Below are 24,876 nucleotides of genomic sequence, written 5' to 3' on the forward strand. Positions count from 1 at the left end.
GGGTTTTGGTTTTTTTTTTTTTTTTAACTGTTGTGTATTTTGTAATTTTTCCATTTAGGGGCACCTGGGGGGCTCAGATGGTTAAGCTTCTGCCTTCAGCTCAGGTCATGATCCCAGGGTCCTGTGATGGAGCCCCACATCGGGCTCCCTGCTCAGCTGGGTGTCTTTGATTCTTTGTCTCTCTCTGCTTCTCCCCCTGCTTGTGCTCTGTCTCTGTCTTTCTCAAATGAATAAATAATATCTATAAAAATAATAATAATTTTTCCATTAAAGACCACTTTTTTTTTTCATTTCAAAACCATTTTTTTTATTTGAGTATAGTTGACACAATATTACCTTGGATTGGACAACTTGACACATTATGTTACACTCAGCACACATGTAGCTACCCTCACTATGCCTTGCACTACAATACCACTGACTGTATTCCCTGTGCTGTGCCTTTCATTCCCACAACTTATTCATCCCAGAACTGGAAGCCTGTGCCTCCCAGGCCCCTTCACCCATTTTTCCCAACCCTTAGTCATCCATCACTTTTTTCTCTGTATTTATAGTTCTGGTTCTGCTTTTTGTTTAGTCATTTGTTTTTTTGTTTTTAGATTCCACTTATGAGAGAGATCATACGGTATCTGTCTTGGAGTTTTAACAAGTCCCTCTATAACCTGTGTTTCCTACAAACTGGTAGTAGATCTACAGACCCTATCCGATACAATTTCCATTTCTTCCGTAAGAACAACGTAGTTGGTGCCACATGCTTCCTGTTGCATCACATCAGGAGGCTCCTAAGGTCAGTCTGTCCCTCTGTCCAGTGAGACAGAACAGCAGGCTCGGGTGTTATCACTGTCTTCACCACAGACCCATCACCAGGCGGGGACACGCTGCCCAAGAGGGTTGCGTTGTAGAGCAAGAGGTCACTTCAAGTCGCTTCATTTGTCTCAATACTTTTTAATTTCAGTTACAAACAGAAGAAAATTGTAGCGAGCTTATAAAAGTTTATAGATCTCAAAGTAATCCAACATCTTGTTAGTTATTATGACATAATTTCATATTTAACTATACATGTTTCCATAGCGCTCAGACTAGAATTGTGCTGTCTTCACACACAGATTTAACGTTGTTACGTACTTTAACAAAGACGGGATGTGAAATGGCTATTATTTCTATTTTATTTAAGGGTTATTTTGCGACATGACTAACTAAAGTGCAGGGGGAGCTGTGTGGTATGTATTAGTAGGAAAGTGATTTGGGGGAAGGAGTGTGTGAAAAGATTTGTGGGATTGAGAAGAAGCCATTTCAAGCATGACTATGCAAGGAGAATGTTACAAAACGGTGCTTTTTCTTATTAATGATCAGCAAGTAGTGTGAAAGACAACAGAGCTTGGCATGAACGAACACTCCTGAGGCCCTAAGCATCCGGTTGGAGCCTTACATAAGCACCAACAGCTGGATCACATCTCCACTTCAGATATTTAAAACAACACCATGAAGATCAAAATATTATTTTATCTATAGCATGTCCACTTATATATTTATTTTTCCTTAAAATAAAAATGTTCTAAAGTTATACAGTTCTCCATGCTGCTTGTCTAATTCATCTTTCTCAACTGAGGCAATAAAATTCCACAGTCAGATTTTCTTATACATCTTTTTAGTGTTTATACTTGGTCATAAAACCCAATTATTCTGGATTCCACCAGGAGTTCTATTTTTTATTGATTATTTCTTTCAAACAAAAGCTAATCTTCAACTTCTTCAGGAGCTCTTACTGGAAAAGGAAGCACCAGTTTGGAGAGAAAAATAAGAATATGGTCCTATTAATTTTGAGCCCTTCTGCAGGATCTAAAACCGGTACTCAGGATAAAATGTTGATTCTGGTGCTTTCCTCTCATACTTACAGTATTACAGAAACACTCGTATGTTCCCTCTTCAAATTAGAAACAGTTGCATTGGCCTCCTGACATAGAGTCCCGGTGCAGTATAACAGGACATATGTTCAAGCGCAGAATTCGTAAGTAAACAACACTTCCTTGCACAAATGCATAGGAGACTATAATTAATTGAATATCAAGTACAACACAAGGGTAAGACCACGGAGGAGACACCAGGATTCAGTGCCCCTCCTTTTTAAACAGTCGTTTCTCCAAAGAAAAAGCTACACTGGTTTGCCAAAGTCCAATAATCTTTTCAAATTACTTTGCATAAAGATGTACAAGTCTCCCAGAACCTGGGGAGAGGGGGGCAATTTATCACGAAGACAGCCTGTAAAAGTGATGGTTTCTCTCCATTGCTGTCATCAGGAACACTGGAACACCGGTGTGTGTCAGGCAGCTGGCTGGGTTTAAAAATCCAGGCTCACTTTCTGTTAACAAAACGCACATGGATGGGCCCCCCTGGCGTCAGCAGCCCATGGGTTTTTGCAGGAACAGCTTTAGTCCAAGAGGATGTTTTGATTTCAAAATGTTGAAGCAACTAAGAAGAGAAAGAGAGAGGGGGGATTCAAAATAGAGTCAGCAGAGGACTCATAGTGCTCTGAATGAGAGCCCCTCCTCTTCCTGTGGTGGCCACGGGCTGAGAGCAGCACTAGGTCCTGCACGGGAACCCAGCCTGTCCACTGAACAACCGGGAAGCTCACATGACAAAGACATTGCAGACACAATGTTCAAACGACTTCCATTTTCTCAGCCATTTCAAAACTCCAACGCCTCTGCTTCCTCTTTAGGTCAAGGTTAAGAAGGAATCAAAGGAGGAAGGAGGACAGAGGGACAAGGTGAAAGTTCCAGGTTTCCCACCGGCTGGGAACCCAGGATGATAGAGGCCTGGGGGAGCGCACTGCTGTTGGCAAGTGAATCATCCAAACAGCCTTCAGTGATGTCCTCAATTTAAATATTCTTAATCTGTACCTTTGATTACATTTCTCATTTCTGCTGCTCAAAAAGAGAACCAGCTCTACCATTCAGGGTCAGCCTGGAAGTACCTCAACAATGAGTTTTAGAGAGTACCAAAGTATCCATCAGCTTAAAGCAATAACATTCGCCACCTACCCGCCCTGGCCTGATGTTCAAGGTCATGTTGCCTTAGGGAACTCAAGGCAACCTGCTCTAAAGGCCTGAGTCAGAGCATACATGGGTTGCTGGAGGGGAGGAAGGGCCGTGCTCACCAGCACACTAGCTACTGCCCCTTACCCTGCTGCCCACTAGGTCCAGAATAAAGTCCAGCCCAACAAAGTGTCAGTTTGGGAGAGCATAAAATGTCACATGGGATCAGGGCTGCCCACCCCTGCCCAGCCCTGACTCCCTCTCCCGCCTCATCTCTCAAGCAAAGAACCAGGACCCCTTGACAGGTTCTCAGGTGGGCTGGGGCCCCAGGGGAAGTCTGGCAGGGGGAAGGGGCAGGGCTGACTGGGAACATATGCTGGACCTCCTCCATTGTCACATTTCAAGAGCCAAGCTGAATGACCGTATTTAGGCAGCTCCAACATGTTATGGCATGGAGATAGCTTCAGCAAAACACCTAATCTCTGACCTTTGGTTCTGACTTCGCAGAACTGCTTGCACATCCCATATAGCAAAAGAACTCATGTGTAGGTCTCCTCCACCTTCAGGCCAACGTGCATTTCTGAGTGGGCAACACCATGCTCACTAAAAAAAAATCCAAACTACACAGGAAATGTACAAGCAAAAAACAAAGCCCCTCTTGCATCTCAAGTCGCAAGGAGCTAAAGTGTATCTTCTAAAAGTTCTCTGCATGAGACAAAGATCTTGCTCCCATTTGACAGTGCACCACTAAAGTCCTTTCCCTTCCTGAAGCCACAGGCATGTTCCCCGTCCTACTGGGGGAGACGCCATTTATCTTGTTAAAGAAAGCCCTTCTGTTACTGCTAAGAGATTTTCTTCACGAATGTGTGTGGCGCGTTATCATTCTTTCGGGGGGAGGGGTCATTTAATTTTTCTCCTTCAATTAGCTACTGTGGCAAGTGATATCAACAGATGTCCCTAAGGTGGGCCATCCTTGCATTTCTGAATAAACCTGATGTGCTGGGGATGCATCTCTGTTGCCTACACAGCAGGGTTCCATTTGCCAAGTTTTCACTTAGGATATCTTCCCTCTTTGTTAATACATCTGACTAGCTGGTGGTTTTCCTTTCCCATATTACCCTCTCTAGGTTTTGACTATTGAGGCTATGCAAGTCTCATAAAAATGAAGCTTCCTTTTCCTAGTTTCTGTTTGTATAAGATGATGATTACCCGTTCATTGAAGGTTTGATAAAACTTACAATGAAACCGTCCAGGTCTGGAATATTTGGGAGGGGCAAATCTCCTTACTGCTGACTCCATGCATTTGGTATCTGAGGTCTGTTCTCTTTCGAGTCAATTTGGGCAACTTACGTTTTCTAGTACATTGTACACTTTATCTAAGTCTTCAAACCTATTAGCAAAAAAAGTCATTTGTGGTATTTTCTTGATTTAAAAAAATCAGCGACTGCATTTTTAGCTGTTTCTCTTTTCTCATTCCTAGCATGGCTTATTTGTGCCTCCTCTCTTTTTTTTTTTTTTTTTTTACCCCCTTGACAATTACAGATAATGATGCTCCCTTTCTCTATTTGCACAAGTAAAAATGAGGGCTCTAAGGAAAACTCCAGCAGGTACAGTTGTATGTTAATAGCACCAAGAAACAGAACTCCATCACGGCCACCAAACACCCTGTTCCTGACCCTCTTCCAATGAAGCGCCAGGCAGGGCTAGAAACCCCATGGCTGACTCAGTAGAAAGCCTCTTCCTGTCCTGGATGTGGCTGTAGAATCTATGGCAGCACTTTATAGCATGAGACATTCCCAAAAACCCAAGGGCAGACACTCAGAGTGCATGGCCAACAGTAGCTTCCACTTCTCCAGCACAGACTGTGTCTTCACACACGCAAGAAGTAGGTATTTGGCTCATTTCATGAATAAGGAAATAGGCTCCTCGTGGCTGAGAAACCTGCCCAGAGTGTCAGAACCAGCAAACAGCAGAGCTGGGATTTGAGTCCACTTGCCCCAGAACTCCCATCTCCACCACACTGAGCTGCTTCTCACCCCAGATGCAGCAAGATGGGTCAATGTCCACAGGGCCGACCGTCCCCAGGAATGGCTGCACTGGTGACAACCCCACTGAGCCTGGCCAGCAGTCACTGCATCCCAACTGAGCTGGGGATGACTGTTTGACACAGCGATCACCAGGCTTTCTCCATCTGAGCCACCCAGCTCAAGAGGTGCTCTACTCCCACACCTCCGGCTGCCCACTCCCCAGCTGAGCAGAAGCCTCTCAAGTTCTCCAGCTCTCAGAGCTGTCCCCAAGTGCTGACCATCCAGAATCCCTCTCCAACCTCCCCGGCTGGCCTGGCTTCCATAGCACCTTGCACTCACTCATGCCATCTTTCAAGGTCCTAACCTCTCAGTGTTCTGCTCTAAGATCTGTGAGGCTGCAGGAAAGCACCTCCATGACATGGTAGAAATGTAGAAAGGAGTCAAGACACCTGGATCATGCCCTGTACCTGCCACTCTGTGACCGGGGCAAGTGATGCCAACTCTCTGAGCCTCAGTTGCCTCTTCAATAAAATGGGGAGCCTGGGTCACAAGGTAATCTCTACATTCTTCCAATGCAATGTCAATGGCAGTAGCTCCCAAACCTTGGGCCAAGGTCTTCCATGGCTAAGACATGTTAACAGTAGTCTTCCTAAATTTGCAGGGAAACCTAACAAGTAGAATTTTCTCTACTAAAGTCTCTTCTTCTTCTACCTGCTGTTCCCCCTGTTTATGCTGTCAAATAAATAAAGTCCTTAACAAAAAATTTTTTAAGCCTTTCATTTTATAAAATTTCCTTCAAACACAATTTAGCTCATGCTATGGCACAAACTCAAAACAGTAGAAGCAGAAAAGCATCTATTTTAACAGTAAGAGATTAAATGTAAGGTATTCTCCAACAAAAACCAAGCCTTCCTGTTGTTTCACAACCTAAACAAGTATGAGAACCACTGCACTGTGTAAGTGGCTGGTTCACACGTCTCTCAGAGTGTGCCCAGTGACCACCAGCATCAGAACCCCCCACTGAAGCCCCACCCCGGATCCACCAAATTACTATCTCTGTGGAGGCCCAGGAACCTGCATTTTAAGGAGCCTCCTAATGCCTTTGCTGCTCTGAAACCTTTTGACATGCGTATCACCTTCCCATTCACTTCTGTCGAGAGCTCCTCAAGAGCTGAGTTCTTGGGTCCCTGTAGACCCAGCACAACATGGCCACTTCCCAGTCCTTCAGGCCTCCAAGGGCCCAAACTGCTGCTCCATGGTTCCAAGGAGAAAAGAGGCTCAGTGGGTGGTCAGGGGACCCAAGGGGGTGGCATTTTAAAATGTAAAAAGGATTTACTTTTGAGTTTTCCAAATGTTCCAAATGCATCTCCTTTCCTATTCAAGTCTTGGTCTGATGGAGCCCAGGAAACAAGGCCAAGGCAGAAGGCTGATGTCTGGCCTCCACCCACCTACCTGGATCACGAGGAGATGGATCTCCAGCTCTGCGATTCTCCGCCCGATGCAGCTCCGAACCCCATACCCAAAGGGTATGGACCCAAAGTTGTCAACTCGGTCCAGCCTTCCCTTCCGCAGCCAGCGCTCTGGCCGGAACTCCTTGGCCCGAGGGAAGTTCTCATCCGCATAGGACGTGGCATAGTGGCAGAGGGCCAGCTGGGTCTGAAGGCACCATTTGCAAGAGAAAAGGAATGAAGAATAGGATCACACAAAAGCAGGGCAGAGGCAAGAACCCTGTTGGCCGGTCCCTCCCGAGATGCTTCTGGCTAGGAGGAGACACATAAGGGTCCTTGCTTCCAAAGCCCCATCTTCATCATAAAATACATGCAGAAGGAAAGGAACCTAGTGATATTGCTAGGGTGCAAGGACTTCCTAAACATACCAGCAGACTTCCTGCTCAGCCACATGGCAGAGCCCAAGTCCCCACACCCTGGCAACCATACTCACGCCTTTGGGAATGAGGTACCCGCCAATGACCAGGTCTTCCTGGGTCACTCGGCCATTACCCGGCAACACTGGAAACAGCCTGGAAAAGAACCAACAGGAGCAGGATTGGGTAGTCACTTTTAAAGTATTTTACTTCACTTTCAAAAATCTGGACATCTTGTCATTTTCATTTTTCTAAAACGTAACACAAGGTCCAGTTTCACCTAAAAAAATCTTGTGAGGACCTGCGTGGTTCCTTAGCTTTGGCCGGCGAGTACCCTGAGGAAAGGGAAAGCAGGTCCCCTGGTCAAAAATGTTCACGAAACACAAAGCAGAGCTTTGAACGTGCTATTGTGTTCCCAGGAGGGATAATCCTGAGTCTGGGAAACTTACGTGCACATGGGACCCCCTTCCTCAAGGAACAGGCCACAGGGCTCAGGGACCCAGGAAACACATTTTGAGAAAAGCTCTACTTCGGTGTTTGAATTGTCTCTGAGAGGCAATCTGGAAAAAACTCTGAACAAAATTGCAATTGACAGATACCAGTAAACACACAGCTAGCTTTTTCTCCCAAGCTTAAACAACATGCTATGGATTGAGGAGGCACAACTTGAAACACCATGATCAAGTCAAGTTTAAAAGAATTACTGTAGGGCATACCATGAATCCATCTCAGCTCTTCTGCACAGCGGTCCTCCACAGAGGAACGTGGGGTTCAGAATCCCTGAACCTCAAAGGAGGAAGAAATTTCACTGGCCGCCTGATCCTACCTCCCACCCAAACCCACTCAAGGCCACCCACGTCCCTCACGTCCAGCCTTTTCTGAGTGTCAGTAAAGCCTTGTCATGGAGTGAGTGAGTCCACTCGGTGTTGCCAGTTCGACTAGCATATCCACACAAGAACAACAGTAAGCAGGTTTGGTAATCAGCCAAAGGGCCCAAAATATTTTCCTGATCAATCCCTCTTGCTCTGCTTTACATTCAGAGGAATGGGAACCACGGAGTACTGCTCCAGGAGCACGCTGGGGAACTTGGTAAAACAAATGACTAAAGCAGGTACGATGTCATGGGGTGATGGTTCCAAAGAGCTTTATGAAGAACATGAACAGTTCAGACCATAAAACAGAGCAGTCTTTCTGTTATTCTGACAAGAGCAGAGAGGAAAAAAAGATAGTTAAAACTCTCTCCTTTGGCCACCGCAAGTTGTTGGTGCATTTGGACCCAATTAAATCATGATGATAAAGCATCAGAGACTCACAAGACAGTTTTTGACATGAATTTTGGGGAGCCTTTTACCTCAGTGTTTCCTTCAGCAGAGCTCTGACCAGTGGGACTTTGGGGACGTCAGCTGCTGTTGGGACGTGCCTATCCCCCAAATTCTTAAGGATCTCCTGGTACACCATCTGCTGCACTTCTGGGTGCCTTGCCAGGAGATACACTGCCCAGGATAACGTGAAGGATGTCTAATAAAGAAACCAGCAGACACAGGCACATGGGTAAAACCAAGAATTTAAGCAACAGGCAACATCGGCCAGGAAGTCAAGTGAGCATAAGCACATGTGCAGTCATGTTCATTCATAGGCCTTACCAAAGCAAAAGCTGATTTTTCCCTAAATCATGATAGAAAAAAAAAAAATTTTTTTTTGAAAGTAACATCAACTGTGTGATTCAGATGTTCTTTCAATGAAGCGCTGCAGAAGACATTATTTTGAAACTTTTTTGGATCACGTAAGAACGGTCCCCTTCAATGGCATCTGAGAGGACCTAAGGATGCTGGTCAAGCCTGGAAGTTGTGCCTGGAATTTCTGTGACCTTCTTTGCAAATGTCATCTGGTTTTTGCTAGCAAGGGCCAGAGCCTGCTGGTCAGCCTGGGAACTGTTCAGTCTGGCAATGCCAGGGCCACAGTGACTGGATGGGACTTGCTCATAGGGGGCAGGGGGTAATTTGATCACTGTTTCCATGACCTTCTCAAGTAAAGCAACCTATAAAGATTTAATAGATCATTTATTCAAAACAGTACCATTTTTTAAAATACCATATCTCAGACTGAAGAATTACATTTCTGGTCATTGAAAACAATTCTGTCTTATTCTCTGAGGTTCCAAGACTTTCACTACATTTTCCTTATTATCTATGTGACTATATTTCACTCCCATAAACAAGTGAAGTCCACAATATAAATGCCTTTACTTTTACCTAAAAAAAAATCTAAAGTCATTAGGCCATACTGATATCATTTCCCTGTGATAGATATCATATGTTTTTAGAGGGCAAGCTCACCTATAATATATATAATGTGCAAGTTCTTCCTTATAAATGATAAGGAAAAAATTTAGAAATTTCTATTACAGTCATGTTTCTGTGGAAAAACCAAATGTGGTATATTCATCCAATGGGATACTATAGGCATACCTTGGAGATAATCTGGGTTGGGTTCCAGACTACCACAATAAAACGAGTATCACAATAAAGTGAGTCAAATGAATTGTTTGCTTCCTAGTGCAAATAAAAGCCATGCTTATACTTTACTGTAATCTCTTAAGTATGCAATAGCATTATGTCTAAAACAAAAACTTACCCACCTTAATTTAAAAATACTTTATTGGTAAAAACTGCAAACAGTCACCTGAGCTTTCAGCAAGTCCTAATCACCCACTGAGCACAGACCAGTGATTCTACTATTATATATTATCATGTATAATATATATTTATGTTATATATAACAATATCTAATACAAATTATGTATATAATATTGTGTTGTCTATTTTTAGAATGAATATAATAATAATGAAAATGAAATATCATGAGAATTAACAAAATATGACTTGGAGACAAAAAATGAGCAGATGCTGTTGGAAAAATGGAGACAACAGTCTTGCTACAATGCAGGGTGGCCACAAACATTTAATTTGAAAAAAAAAAAATCTATCTGTGAAGTGCAATAAAACGATGAATAAACTACTTTGATATGCAACTATCAGTTAATCCTGAAATCATTCGCTGACTGAATGAAGCTGGATGCAAAATACACACTGTATGATTCTATTTCTAAAAATTTCTAGAAAAGTGAGAACTGATGTTGAGCATCAGAAAGCAGATCAGCGGTTACCTGGGGCAGGCAGGTCAGGAGAGATGGAATGAAATGGGAGTAAGGAAATTTCAGGATCTTGATTAGGGTGGTGGTTTCATAAATGATCACATTTGTTTTTATCCTGTATCTGCCAACAAGTTATAATAAATTGTACGGTTTAAAAGGGTGCCATTTCTTTTGCATAAGTTATACTGCAATAAAATTTTTTAAAGAAATATTTTAGAAAATGAATATGAATTATAAGAACGTGTCTGCTGATGATCCTTTCAGGGGCCTCTGGTCCTTTCTGTGCTCCACCTCCTGTGATGCTCTTAATTACCACCAGGGAGCAGGAGGGACAACACACCCAAATCCTCTCAGAGGCCAGGCCCACCATTCACTCCGCTCCTCCCCTCCCCATTACAGCAAACCCACACCACTCCTCACATTCACATGGCTGATTCGAATTTTCATTGATCACATTGATTTCATTGGTTAGTTTTATACATGTCTTGTTTTATTGTTGTAGAAGATCCATAAAAATAAGGAATTCATACTAAGTTTTTTGCTTTTACATGTTTATGTAACATTATAATAAAAACAATGTCAACCCTGGGGTGGGGCCTAAACATGGAACCTTATTGCTGCAGGGAATCCCTGAAATCCCTCAGACCAGAATGTTTTATCTATGATTTATCTGCTGTAGTAATGCACCATGGGAAAGGATTTGGCTCAGGTCACTACACTGCCTACTGCTATAATTCTGAAGGAGGGTTCTGGGTACACTGCAATGATTCCAAGCTAAGCATGTGCACCTTGGATGAAGTATGCAAGGCTCAAGCTTATATCTTGTTTTTAGATTTCTTCAAAATCCAACTGCTGGTAACTATTCACTAACCTCTATAGATCAGCTATTTAACATCTTAGCTCAGGGTTATCCACTGGAAGATCATTTTATCCTTTTTTAAGGGGGTTTCCCTACAGGTTGAAATCTTAATGAAAGATAATATCCTGTGGAATGCTGTTCTCGGCTACTGATCATCTATTAAGTATAAGCTTAAAAAGGACCTCTATTAGCAAATTTTACTTAAATTTCAGAGAACAATCATTGGGGCAGCTGATCATGAAGTGCAATGAGAATTTATCTCTGAACAGACAAATCATTTATGCCAAAAATACAGCTTCAGTATTAAATGGCTAAAGTTTAAAATCGTTCATTTAAATACCTATGCAAGTTGTTACCTCAGCTGTTAATGTAATTATACCTCATTAAAAATTTATGTGGTCAAGAAAACAAAAACAAAACAGACCTCCTTTAAAGAGGAGGTCTGTGCCTTATTCAAGTTCAAGAAGCACTCCTGTAAAGGAAAAAGCTTAGTTATTTAGTTTTTTTTTCTTGTTTTTTTTTTCTTTTCAGCTTAACAGTATTCATTGTTTTTGCACCACAGCCAGTGCTCCATGCAATCCGTGCCCTCCCCAACACCCACCACCTGGTTCCCCAAACCTCCCACCCCCCACTCCCACCCCTTCAAAACCCTCAGGTTGTTTTTCAGAGTCCATAGTCTCTCATGGTTCACCTCCCCTTCCAATTTCCGTCAGCTCCCTTCTCCTCTCCATCTCCCCATGTCCTAGTTGTTTAGTTTTGAAGGGCTTTGGAAATAGTGAAGCATCAGGCAGATCTTAATTATTTCACTCAACTAACTTTTCCTCCACCAAATACTAAAAGCCTAGCCCTGCTTTTTCCTGTTTCACTACTTCTTTGTTAGCAAATTTTAAAATTTCTCTGTATATATACCCACATGTATATCATTTTTCATACATGAATAAATGTATCCCATCACACATATGTTTTGGAGGGAAACGTGGCTCCCATTTCCCCAGGCAGGTAATCCATGTTAACAACCCAGTGTGCTCCCTCCATACTTTGCTCCACACTCTTAAAATCATGTACAGATATGGACACGCACACAGATGAGCAGGGGCCAGGCCACTGTTTGTTTTACCAACAGGAGCACAACATACACAGTTTTCAGCATCTTCATTTCTCACTTAACAACATGGGATGCAATTCCCACCCAATCTCTTGGCTGTGCTTTGTTCATTCTGATAGTCACCCTTCCTTGGTCATAGTAGATTGCTCATCTGCCACAATACATCTATTCATCAGCATCTTATTTAAGACCGATAGACACACATATTCATAAGTCAAACTGTTAATTAAACTTTTCCTTATGCTCTCCTTAGCACATTTGGGTTTAAAAGGGATGGTGGCTTTATAAAATGAATTGGGGAGTTCTCCGTGACCTGTAATACTTTAAATGATAAATAATAATGTTTCTAATGTCTGTGGCTTCTTCATTTTTTGTATTATGAAGCAATAACCAAGATTTGTCAATCGGGAATGATTTTTAAGCTTTAAAACATATTGTTACTTTGTGTGCGTGATAACTTACATTTTTTGCAGAATTATGGTTTTATGTTTTAAAATACATGTATATTATTTAAAAGTTGGAGTTCTCTCCTGGAAACTTTCAGCTGTGAAGCAGAAGTTGTTAGCACCAACACGTTATGCACGTATGAGATTACTCAGGAAGGCTCCTGGCTTCAGCTGTGCTTTGCTTATCGAGAAGAGACAAAGGCCAAGACACTCACCGTGTCCACGCCAGCCAGCAGCATCTCCGTCATGTTGGCGTAGATCTCCTCCAGCGTCAGCTCCTGACTGAGGAAGAGGCATGTGAGCAGCCCCCCTCTCACACTCTCCCCACTGTCCATGTGGGACTGTATGTCCTTCAGCTTGTTGTCAACATGGATTTGGCCTGTTTGAAAACAGTTATTTCTTTTGAAAGAAGTTTTGCTGAGAATAACCTCTTCATCTTTCCAGCAACTTAATCTGTGGCAGATTCCAAAGCTAAACGAAACCCAGGTCAATTTGCTGTCAACCTGGGAAGCTCATCCACATGCTTGTTTGTATAAATGAATGAAAAGTTAAAAACAGGGGGCGCCTGCACAGCTCAGTCAGTTACATTCTGCTCGGGTCACGATCCCAGAGTCCTGGGATAGGGTCCGTAGTCAGGCTCCCTGCTCAGCAGGGAGTCTGCTTGTTCCTCTCCCCCACCTCATGCTCATTTTCTCTCTCTCAAATAAATAAAACCTTTTAAAAAAAAATTAAAGACAAGCTAGATATCTCTTCCTCTCTGAAAATAATGCAGAAGATACTTGCAAATGTTTGCTTCACTCATCAAAGAACCAGGAAAGCTTTGGAGTAATAAGACTACAGATCCTTTCTTTTTTTCCTTTTCTTTTTTTTTTTTTTTTCCTACCATGTTTCCAGAAGGGAGAATGGAGTGAGAGTAAAGGCTATGTTACCCTAAAAAGATAGTGCCACATTCAATCCATCAGAACTTACATATTCAAATGAATGTTGGCCTTCAAAAGACACTATGGGACACTTCTTTCAACGTTAGTATTGTTCTAAAAACATCGTTCTAACAAACATTTTGCAAATCTTTTCTTTTCGGAAATCCTTGGTTAGCTATGTAGGAAAACTAATCTTGCTTTGCTGGGTTTGAACAAAGTTTATTTTCCTTGTTTGCTTCACCAGGTAAGAAAAAGAGGAATTTGACTCTTTCCAAAAAGCTGCAAATGAGAATGTTCGAGTGAAAGTGCACAGGCCTGCACCCGAATGTTAATAGCAGCAATGTCCACAATAGCCAAACTATGGAAAGAACAGATGAATGGATGAAGAAGATGTGGTATATATATATATACACTGGAATACTCTGCAGCCATCAAAAGAAACAAAATCTTGCCATTTGCAACTATGTAGATGGAACTAGAAGGTATCCTGCTGAGCGAAGTAAGTCAACCAGAGAAAAACTATTATCATATGATCTCCCTGATATGAGGAATTTGAGAGGTGGTGAGGAGGTTGTGGGGGGTAGGGAAAGAAAAAATGAAATGATGGGATTGGGAAGGAGACAAACCATAATAGACTCTTAATCTCAGGAAACAAACTGAGGGTTCCTGGGTTCCATGGGTGGAGAGAGATGGGGTGGCTGGGTTATGGACATTGGGGAGGGTATGGGCTATGGTGAGTGCTGTGAAATGTGTAAGTCCGATGATTCACAGACTGTACCCCTGGGGCAAATAATACATTATATGTTAGCAAAAATAATTTTTTAAAAAAAAGAAGAAAGAAAGAAAGTGCACAGGCCCAAAACGCTGTCTGCACTTCAAGCACTGACAGAATCATTGGACCAAAGACATCATCTCCCTTAGACATTTACTTGCATATCACCGCTAGCATGTTTGTCACAATGAAAAGAATTCAAAAATGGGAAATCGGTTGTGTTGCTGATAGTAGCAACCCACATGCGTCTTGTCATCTGAGAAGCTGAACCAGATAACAGGTCCAAGTAACAGCACACAACCACACCAGGCCACCCTCCCACAGTGTCACCCCTCCAGCGGCAGAAGCCTCAGATACGCTGCAAGCCGCACAGTTGGGTCAACCCGTGAGACAACAGGGGCCCCTCGATTCTTCTCTTACTGAATCTGAAGAGTCCGTCCCAGGACCTGCAGAACTCCCGCCAAGGTTTCGGGATGAATGGGCGGAGCCACCTGGGGATGGCGCCCGCGTACATGGAGGTCTTGAACATGCTGAACATGAGCCCCAGGGCTTCGATGTAGTCCACGGTGGCCTGCGGGATGCTGTCCTCCAGGCAGCCCAGGCGGCTCTCATAAAGGATGGTGGCCACTCCTGCACAGGAAAGTGAGTTGAAAGACCCTCTCCTTTTTCGTTACGCATAGTATCAACAGGCAACATCTAGCCATAAAAGTTGCAAAAGCAATCAAGGGGCCTTCCTCCAGCGAGGTTCTGCTGTATCACCAGAGGTTTTCTCTACCAGGTCCTGAGCTCCAGGGCTTGAGTATTCAGGGCTGATAGGAAGCAAGTTGGCGGGTCATTCCTTTTGTCTGGCAGGGTTCAGCCGTAGAGCAGCCCCCACCGCCCCCTCCCCTGGGTTTGTTCAAGGCCCAGGATGCAAAGGCCCCAACCTTTTGGCCACTTGCAACGCTAGGGAATTGAAAGGTGGCTCCTCTGGGCCATGAAGTGGGGAGCCCCAGGCCCAGAGAGTCACAGGAGTAGAGGAAACAGTCTCAATGAATCAGGAAAAAGCAAGATTTTCCACTGTGTTTACAACTCTCTGTTGATTTTGTTACTCTGCTCAGGGACCATTAACAGAACTTTAAAAAGTTAACTTAAAAATTAAATTTGAACTAAGGTAAACTCACTTTTAAAAAAGGAGAATGCTGATAGAGTACAAAAGTACAAAACAAGAAGTTTAGTTCTCTACTGTTACGTTTTTGTTTTATTTTGTTTAAGTGAAAATTAGAGAAATCTGGGTGATTCAGAGTGTTAAGCATCTGCCTTCAGCTTAGGTCATGATTCCAGGGTCCTGGGATAGAGTACTGCATCCTGTCTCCTTGCTCAGCAGGGAGCCTGCTTCTCCCTCTGCCTGCCCTTCCCCCTGCTTGTGCTTTCTCTCTCCCTCTGAGCAAAAAAAGAAAAAAGAGTATTCACATGTATCCTTTAAAGAAACTGGTGACCTCCCCAAGTCAGGAGAGAGAGGGCAGGGACTTTTCAATAACTACATTTGGGGTTTGATTTTTGATTTTAGGACGTGGATGGGAATACCCTACCCATCCCACATGAATTTTAAAAGCTAAAATGACTGCAGTAGATGCCCTCTAATCTCCTACTATTTTCTACAAACTGTGCTAAAGCAAAATATGCAGGAATTAGGAGCATGATTCTTGGGTTAAAAAGACCTGGATTCGAAATTAAGTTTCTGCCACTAAAAATGGGGGCGGGTTTTCAATTTCCCCACTTGTAAACCAGCAGTAACAGTACCCCTGGCTAAGTCAGCACCATGAGGGATATGGGTGTGTATGTGCGGGGCTCAGCCCAGTGCCTACCAGGGACATAGGGCATGCCCAGTGGATGAGAACTACCATTTCTGCCATCTACCCTCTGACTTCGCCTCACCTTCCATTGAATATTTGAAGAAAAGGTCATTGACATTGGTCACCGTTTCTCCATCTTCTGCCTGGCTCTTGAGGACGTAGATTCTTTTAATTAAATCAGCAATAACTTGGTTGATTTCACTTGAAAAAATGGCCACATCTCTTGGTTTCAGAATTCTTTGTCTCAGTACACGTCTCATCTTGAGCCACTGTTCACCCTCCCTAGAAGAATAAAGTGAGTTTCAAATCATCTTACTTCCATTGACATCCTGGAAAAGAACTCAGGGAACCTCTGAGAATTTCCCCAGCAATAAAAAGCCTACAAGATCTGCCGATCCAAATAGAATTAAGATACTGCGCAAGAGGAGGGGAGAACTTCAGCCTTGTAGTCTGTTCCCCTCAAAGCAAACTTGGAAGGGGAAAAATCCCACTGGGAATCATCTTTATGAAAGTGAGATGAGGGGTGCCTGGGTGGCTCAGTGGGTTAAAGCCTCTGCCTTTGCCTCAGCTCATGATCCCAGGGTCCTGGGATCCAGCCCTACATCAGGCTCTTTGTTTAGCAGGGAGCCTGCTTCCCCATCTCTCTCTCTCTCTCTCTGCCTGCCTCTCTGCCTACTTGTGATCTCTGTCTGTCAAATATATAAATAAAATCTTAAAAAAAAAAAAATCTAAAAGATAAATAAAAAATTTAAAAAAAGAAAGTGAGATGGTTTCCTTTGAAAAAACCCTGCAGAAATATAATAATGAGACACGAGGCTGTTGAGATTAGCAAAAGAGGAAAAGGTTTATGTGTATGAACTCCTGAGCCCTGAACTGAGCTCCTGGGAGGAGAGTGGATAGTGGATGCCTCAACGCGTGGCACAGAGAGCGAGAGCCTTTGCAGCATTTGGCCACTCCCTTCTGGGGCTGGATCAGTGGGGAGAAGGTGTCCCAGTCCCAGCTTTTATTTACCTCATTGGAGAAACCTATGGTTGTACTTCTCTTCAATTCATGTATAGGGCATATATATGAAAAAAGAATCACAAATGGAATTTCTAAACCAAAGGGATTTAGACCACGGGATCCACAGGTGTTCTGTGTTCTCCTTCCTGCATAGAATTGTGCTGATTAGCTCTTAGGGGCACAGAGGTGTTGGTAAGCCTTGTTTACAAACAATAATCATAGCCTGTTACGAGATAGGAACAGCATCACATAGCGATCCACACAGGAAGGCTCTTAGCCTCTCTTTGGTGTCTCCTAAAGCAGCTGCTCCTTCCCCCTCTGCCCACAGATCTGCTCTGTGAACCTCCCTCCCTTCGTTGTCACAGAGAGGACACTGACAGCCTTGGAGCACTGCTTGAGAAACAGTTCTTCCCTTCTCCCAGGCTAGTGCAACCTGACCTTGTCCCTGCCATCAAACCTCTTCCCAGAGGAGAAGGGACGGGCCCTCTGGCACCAGTATTTAGGAGATCACGCAGAGGCCATTTTGCCACTATGCCACTGGGAGGTGTGCAATTTATTAAAGACTGGTTTTCAAAGCCAAGTATCCAAGCAGGGGCCTCCCAGCCACAGCCCACCGGGGCCACATACTCACGCCGAGATGAGCCCGGTGGATCTCCCTCGCAAGTGTCGGTACTCCTGCCAGGACCCCATGTTGGCTCTCTGGGGCGCGGCCCCCTCTGCCCGGAGCACCTGAGCCACCATGTCTCGGTCTGCAATAGATACTACAAACTGAGGACCAAAGTGAGACTTGAAGATTTTTCCATATTCCCGTGTGTGCTTCTTCTGCAATACCATGGAGAAACCAAAAAAGGAAAAAATACAGATATGATATACCTTTGACATAAAGATTTCTGGGTGTTAGGGGAGTAGAAAATTGGGGCAGAGGAAAGCTCTACATTATACAAAGCTGAATCAGAGTTGTACATTTACATATTCCTAAGATAAATGTACTTCCACGTCATTAACCAGATTCACATAAGTTTTCTTATTCTTTAGAGCATGATTTTAACAATACTTAGCTCTGTGGAGCAACAAGAGAGAAATGTCATTATGGATGGAGATGAACTGCAGAGCCTGAGCCAAAAAGACTTGCTAGCCTGTCCCAGACCCTCAGCAGCTCTGTCACCCTGTTCTGCAGAGAGAGAGCCCTCTGCAGGCAATTTCTAATGAACCTATAAAAATGGCCCCCATCAAGAAAATGAAAGAAAGGGCATCTAGATTAGAAAGAGAGAACTAAAGCTACATTTAATCACAAATGACATGATCTCCCATACAGAAAATTCTAAGGAATCCACTAAAAAACTATCAGAACTAATAAACAAGTTCAGCAAGCTTGCAGGATATAAGATCAATATACAAAAGTCAGTTGCATTGAACAATCCAAAAAGAAAATTAAGAAAACAATTCCATTTACAACAGCATCAAAAACAATAAAATGCTTAGATAACAAAAGAAGTACAAAACTTATACTTTGAAAGCCATTGAAAGAAATTAAAGAAGACCTAAATAAATGGAAGCTTTCCCATGTTCCTGGATTGGAAGACTTAATATTATTAAGATGGGAATACTCCCCATATTGACCCAAAGTTTCAACACAATCTCTATCACAATTTCTTTTGACTTCTTTGTAGAAAATTGACAAGCTTAAAATTCATATGGAAATGCAAGGGACCAATATAAAAAACCCCTGAAAAAAAGAGCAAAGTTGAAGGCTTCCCTTTTCTCTATTTCAAAACTTGCTACAAAAGCAACAGTAATCAAGACAGCATAGTACTGGCATGAGGATAAACATCTAAACTGCTGGAGTAGAATTGAGAATTCAGAAATAAACCCACACATCTCTGGTCAACTGATTTTCCACAAGAGTGCCAGTGCCAAGACAATTAATTTGGGGAAGAATAGTCTCTTCAACAAATGGGGGTGCAGGGACAAGTGGATATCTAAGGCAAAGAATGAATTTATACCCTTCTTTCATACCAGATATGAGATATATGAGATATGTGAGAAATTTCCTCAAAAGCGTTCAAGTCCTAAATGTAAGAGCCAAAACTATAAAATTCTTATAAGAAAAGATAGGGGTGAATCTTCATGACCTTGAATTTGGCAATGGCATCTTAAGATATAAAACTAGAACCATGAACAACAAAAGAAAAAGTAGATAATTGGGGGTGCCTGGGTGGCTCAGTGGGTTAAGCCTCTGCCTTTGGCTCAGGTGATGATCTCAGGGTCCTGGGATCGAGCCCCACATTGGGCTCTCTGGTCAGCAGGGAGCCTGCTTCCTCCTCTCTCTCTGCCTGCCTCTCTGTCTACTTGTGTCCTCTGTCAAATAAATAAATAAAATCTTTAAAAAAAAAAAGTAGATAATTGGACTTCATCATGATTTAAAACTTTGGGTTTCAAAGGCCACTGTAAAGAAAGTAAAAGATAATCCCCAGAATTGAGAAAATATTGGCAAAGCACATATCTGATAAGGGACTTGTATGTAAAACATATAAAGAACTATTACAACTCAATGAAACAATGAACCAATTAAAGAATGGGCAATTATTTGAATGGACATTTCTCCAGAGAAGATATACAAATGGATAATAAGCAGATGAAAAGAAGCTCAACATCATTAGTCATCAGGGAAATGCAAATCCTAATCACAATGAAATGCCACTTCACACCTACTACAGTGGTTATAATCAAAAGAATAGCTAGGAACAAGCCCTGGCAAGGATGTGGAGAAATCACAACCTCTTACACTTGCTGGTTGGAATGTACATAGTGCAGCCACTTTGAGAAATAGTCTGGCAGTTCCTCAAAGTTTCAACTAGAGTTGCTATTTGACCCTGCAATTCCATTCCTAGATCTATATCCAAAGAAATGAAAACATATATCTATACAAAAATAAACTTATACTGAATGTTCACAGCTGCATTTTTCACAATTAGCAAAAAGGTAGAAATGATCCATGTTCTGTCAACTGATGAATGGACAAGGAAAATGTAGTATGCCTCTACACTGGAGTATTATTTGTCCGTAAGAAGAAATGATGTACTGGTACACACCACGACATAGATGAACCTTGAAAACGTGATGCTAAGTGAAAAAAGCCAGACACAAAAGACCACATGCTATGATTCCAGTTATATGAAATGTCCAGAATAGGCCAGTCTACAAAGACAGAAAGTAAGTTAATGGTTGCTTATGGCTGGAGGGATGGAGAGTTGGGAAGTGATAGTTAAAAGAAACAATATGGGGTTTCTTTTTTTTTTCTTTTTAAGGTTATGAACATGTTCTAAGATTGACTGTGGTGACTGTCGTATGGTATATGAATTATATCTCAATAGCGCGAGTACCAAAAGACAAAGAGAAATCACAATAAATGTAAATGGTTTAAATAAATAAATAAAAGAGAGAGAGAGTGCCTCTTGCCTTAGGTCAGCATGGCAGAGCCAGGGCTGAGCATATAGAGAAAATGACTAAGTCTCTCTTTTGCATCTGCCAACATTTCTTATCACCCTCTTCTTAACCTCAGAAATAACAGGCCAGAGGGGCTGTTGTCTTTCCGTTCTTCTACTCTTCAGATAGAAGATACTCACTTCCTTATCAACCTGGGTGAAGTCCTCCCACCCAGATATGAAGAAACTCAGACTCAGTTGAAAGGTGTTCCGCTGGGTCTCTGAATGGGAACCATGGATGAGATGACTGTACTACTGGGAAATGGGATTGAAACTACTGGGAAATGGGTCACTCCCCAAACAAATTCAGCTATTGAATGGGTATCCTGAGCCCAAGGAAGCAATCAACCAGGCACAAGAAAGAACAAGATGGATGACCCAGATACCGTACAGCACTTTTTTGCTAGCAGACCACAGAACCATACAGTCAGTCCCAGTACTTAGAATTTGTCCGGACATTAGAAGCACAGATACTGGAGTTTGAATCTTAGCTCAACGTTCATTAGCTAGGCAACTTTACACACTGTACTTCAGTTTCCTCACCTGAGAAATGGACAAATAATAGAACTGCCTCATGTGTAGGACTTTGAAAAGAGTTCTAAAAGTGTTCATTATTAGTATTTACATGTTATGATTATAGCTTACAAAGCCCTTCCACAGCCCTAATCTCATTTGACCTCACCATAACTTGTGAGATGGATGAGGACTGTCAGACTCCTGTACAGACAAGGAAATTAAGGTCCAGAAAGCATAAATGATGGGTCAAGACTCCACAGGTGCCTGTGCAGGGCTAACATTTGAACACAGGGCCCTCTTGCTCCATCACATCTGAAACCAGTCTTTGGCAACACAGGTGGGGATGTCTGCTCTGCCACTGTGTGACCTCAGGCAAGTCACTCAACCAACACCTGGGTCTTTTCCACCTGTGTGGGAAAGACTTGAACCATACAGATGACCCGTGAGCTAACACTGTGTTATCACAAGTGGAATAAAGTATACTGGAGGTAATGGTAGCAGAGTAACTGTCTTCTGCCTACAAGTGCCACAGGAGCAAGTTGAAGAACAGGGCAGATGGGCTTGCTAAAACCTTATTCAGTCTAGAGCAATCTAAGCACTCCTGCAGTGGGGTAACCCAAGGCCATCAAGCACTCCCTGGGGTCCTCACAGGGGTTTCAGGAGGATTCTAGCTCTTGCAAATGAGTGCTATTTGGAGAATAAAGGAAAAGGGGAGCCCAAAAGGACAACAGAGCTGGGAACAGTTGGGGCTTGTCTACCCTGTTTCAGGAAAGCTCAGATGAGTTAGTTCCATGACTATCCTCTGGTAGGTGGTGCTACCACTCGGGACTGATCACGGTGATAGGCGCTGTCTGAGCCTTGGGCAGGAGGGCTGCCTGTAGGGTGATAGCCGGAAGCAGGCCAGATGCAGAGAAAACACCCTTCTGAACTGAGACACTTTGTAGTTGTGGAGAGGTGGTTCCCTAGGTGGCTCCTGCTAGAGAGGCAGGTTTTAAACGTGGTCAGCTTCTCGAAGAAACCTGTGCTGAGGAACCAACTGTGGGCTTATACTGTGAGGACAAAACCAGATGGACCAGAGGCAGGTAAAAGGAAAAAAAAGAAAAGAAAAGAAACAAAAAAAATCCAGCTGCAATGCCTTGCCCACAATCAATAGCAAAACATGTTTTATCCCATTTGAAAATTACCATCCTGATAGCTTATGTTCAAATTCCACACGGAAAAGAGAGAAAATCATTTCTGACTCCTAGAAGCATGTCAGGCAGAACACTGTGTAGGGTTGGTGTGGGGGATGGAGAGGAGGGGCTGGAATTTCAATCAAATTAAACTTGCTCCTGAGTTCTACTGTTGTTTTCTCCCAATGAAGTTTCTGCTTCTCCAGCCCAATCAGGGCCTCTGCACCACCATGTATGCTTCTCGGTTGAGGGAACGAATGAATGACCATGACAGCAGTTCGGGTGGGTGGTCACAGATTTCCCCCGGAGAAGTGCTTTGAAGGATGACAGAGGGAAGTGGGACTGTGGGGAGTGGGAGTGGGGGGAGGGTGGTCATAAGGCCTAGGTCCCAGAAATAAGTGTGCGCTGGGTGGGAGCCCTGAGACAATGAAGAAGTCCAACGAGGAAGCAGCTGCCAGAGCGAACCAAGGTGGAGGGTCGCCTTGCAATGAAGGGCGCAATGTGCGATGAGGGAAGAAAGGCAAAACTCAGGGTCAAGATAAGAAACAGTAGACTGAGCCGGTCCCAAAACTCCCACAGGTTATTGGAACGACTGGGTTCTTCCTAGGTCCCTGCCTCTGTCATGGCTTGCAGCCAAGTATCATTTACATTCGTGTAGCGACCCCATCACTTAGAGGCTAACCAACCTGTGTCCTCCGGACCTCGGCTCTTTGGGGGAGGGGGAGCGTGTTTGTTTTCATTTACAAAACACAAGCAAAAGGAACCAGAAACGGACTCAACAAGACTTCGACGCGTAGACGCGGTGCTCTGAATGCTCAGAGTTGCTCGCAGCCCTCCGGGGCCGGGACCCGACACCCCCGCGGGAAAAGGAGCTCTTCTGGGCCCCCCTCGGGGCCATCCCGAGGCGGGACGGCGACTCCCCCAGCTGGGCTCCACACGTCCCAACCCCGCGCGAGGTCTCCTACCCGGGGACTGCTCCCCGGCAGCCCTCCTCACGCTCACTCCCCAGAGCCCTCTCCCCGGCGCGCCCAGCCCGGAGAGCCCGCCCTGGCGCCCTTCCTTGAAGCCACTTTCCTTGCCCCACCCCCGCCCGGCGTCGCTGCCCGGTGCCTCCTCCTCGGGGTCCCTACTGGGCGACCCTCCTTGACGTCCCCTTGCCGGCAGGGCCTAGCACCACGCCCCCGGCGTCCCCCGCGCGGTGCCCCCTCCCTGGAGTCCCTTCGGGCACCCTCCGCGGTGCCTCCTCCCAGACGCCCTCCGGCGCGCGCGAGCTCTCCGAGCTCAGAGGAACAGTGCCCTGGCCCGCTCCCCTCTCGGCCCCGCGCGCGCCGCTACCTGGATCTCGTGGATGCGGCTGAAGCCGTCCTTCCAGAAGAACTCCACCAGGTTGGCGAGCGTGCGGGGCCCCGGCATGGCGGCGAGGCTGCGGGGTCCCTCGGCCTGGCTCCCGGCCCGCGGCGCTCCCCGCCGTCCCGCTCCTTTGTCCTCGGCCCGCGCCCCCGCCGGCAGCCGGGCGCCCTCGGGCCGGGACGGCCGCGGGACCCCGGCGCCCAGGAACCCGCCCCGCCCGGGCGCCGGGCTCACACGGGCTTTCAAGATTCGCGCCAGCAGAGCCATTGCAGCCGTTTGGGTGGGTTGGTTGTTCGAAGCAATTTTTTTGTTTGGGGAGCTGTTGTCCTTGGGGGTTGCTCTTTGCTCCGCTTCAACGTGTTCGAGCAGCGCTTCTTCGAACTCATACCGCCTGGGCATCAGTTTACACAGACCATTATTAAAGGCTCCCTCCCCTAAGGCTGGAAAAAAGGGGTGGTCTGTGATTAGACTGCAAGGGAATGAGGCGGTTAGCTTTCCTTCACATCACATTAATTCGCCACTTAAGCGTTCTTCGAAACCACAAAATTTTACATTCAACCCCACTTCCGAACATGGCCCAAAAAAAAAAGAAAAAAAAAAAGTAAGGAAGAAAAAGAAAAATCGACTGGGTTTTTTAAAAGTACTTTCTTCCTTAAAAATTACTATGGAGAGTACACCCGAAAAATCTAATTCATTTTTTATGTATATATAGTTTAGAAACAGCTCTTCATGATTTCAAGCTATACAGTTATAATTCAACATACAAATATGTTGATCATTTGTGCACGTAGTTCGTGACATTGTAAAATGGCCACACTATTATTTTACCACAAGTTTCCATAAGGATAATTGTAAAGTCTCCATTTGGCTTTTATAAGTCTCCTGGATTTTATCCCAGCTCACCACTGCAAGTAGTGAGGAAGTGTGGTGCTTGAACATTGGCTTGAGCATTTGGCAAGTTTCCCGTTTCTGGCAGGGATTGGTCCAGTTACGCAATGCTTAAGAAAAAGGAACACACCTCCGCGGGAAGGTGAGGAAGAGAGGGGAGTTTGCCAGCGTGGATTCAGAGCTCAGTGCCTTGCTGTAGAGAGGAAGTGGGCCACTGAGGGAGGGACTTGGCATGGGAAGGGCAAGAAGTGTGTCATCTGGTTTCAGGAAGGGAGCCCAGACTCTGAATGTAAGTTCAACAACTTACTCTAAAAACTGAGAACATTACTTAAAGATTTCATATGGTTTGTACTCGTGCTGCTGAAGGAAAACACACACACACACACACACACACACGAACCACAAACACCAAGTACTGTTACTAAGCAAAAATTGATCTACTTTTT

At 44.2% G+C, this 24,876-nt stretch overlaps 1 protein-coding gene across 2 annotated transcripts; it reads right to left on the reverse strand.

The window, feature by feature from the left end:
• Positions 1 to 328: 328 nt before the first annotated feature.
• Positions 329 to 23,986, reverse strand: LOC132013080 (cytochrome P450 27C1). 2 transcript variants are annotated; one of them, XM_059392838.1, is made up of 9 exons: positions 23,528 to 23,986; positions 17,651 to 17,841; positions 16,100 to 16,299; positions 14,603 to 14,812; positions 12,706 to 12,869; positions 8,278 to 8,444; positions 7,004 to 7,082; positions 6,515 to 6,718; positions 329 to 2,469 (listed from the first exon to the last, which is right to left on the reverse strand). In XM_059392838.1, the coding sequence occupies exons 1-9, from the start codon at positions 23,939 to 23,941 to the stop codon at positions 2,353 to 2,355; spliced, it is 1,746 nt and encodes a 581-aa protein (XP_059248821.1). In that variant the 5' UTR covers positions 23,942 to 23,986; the 3' UTR covers positions 329 to 2,352. The 2 variants fall into 2 exon arrangements, with proteins under 2 accessions (XP_059248821.1, XP_059248822.1); XM_059392839.1 differs by having other exon boundaries at positions 17,651 to 17,768; positions 23,528 to 23,611.
• Positions 23,987 to 24,876: the final 890 nt, after the last annotated feature.

Source organism: Mustela nigripes, chromosome 3, assembly GCF_022355385.1.
Source record: "Mustela nigripes isolate SB6536 chromosome 3, MUSNIG.SB6536, whole genome shotgun sequence".
Classification (NCBI taxonomy): domain Eukaryota; kingdom Metazoa; phylum Chordata; class Mammalia; order Carnivora; family Mustelidae; genus Mustela; species Mustela nigripes.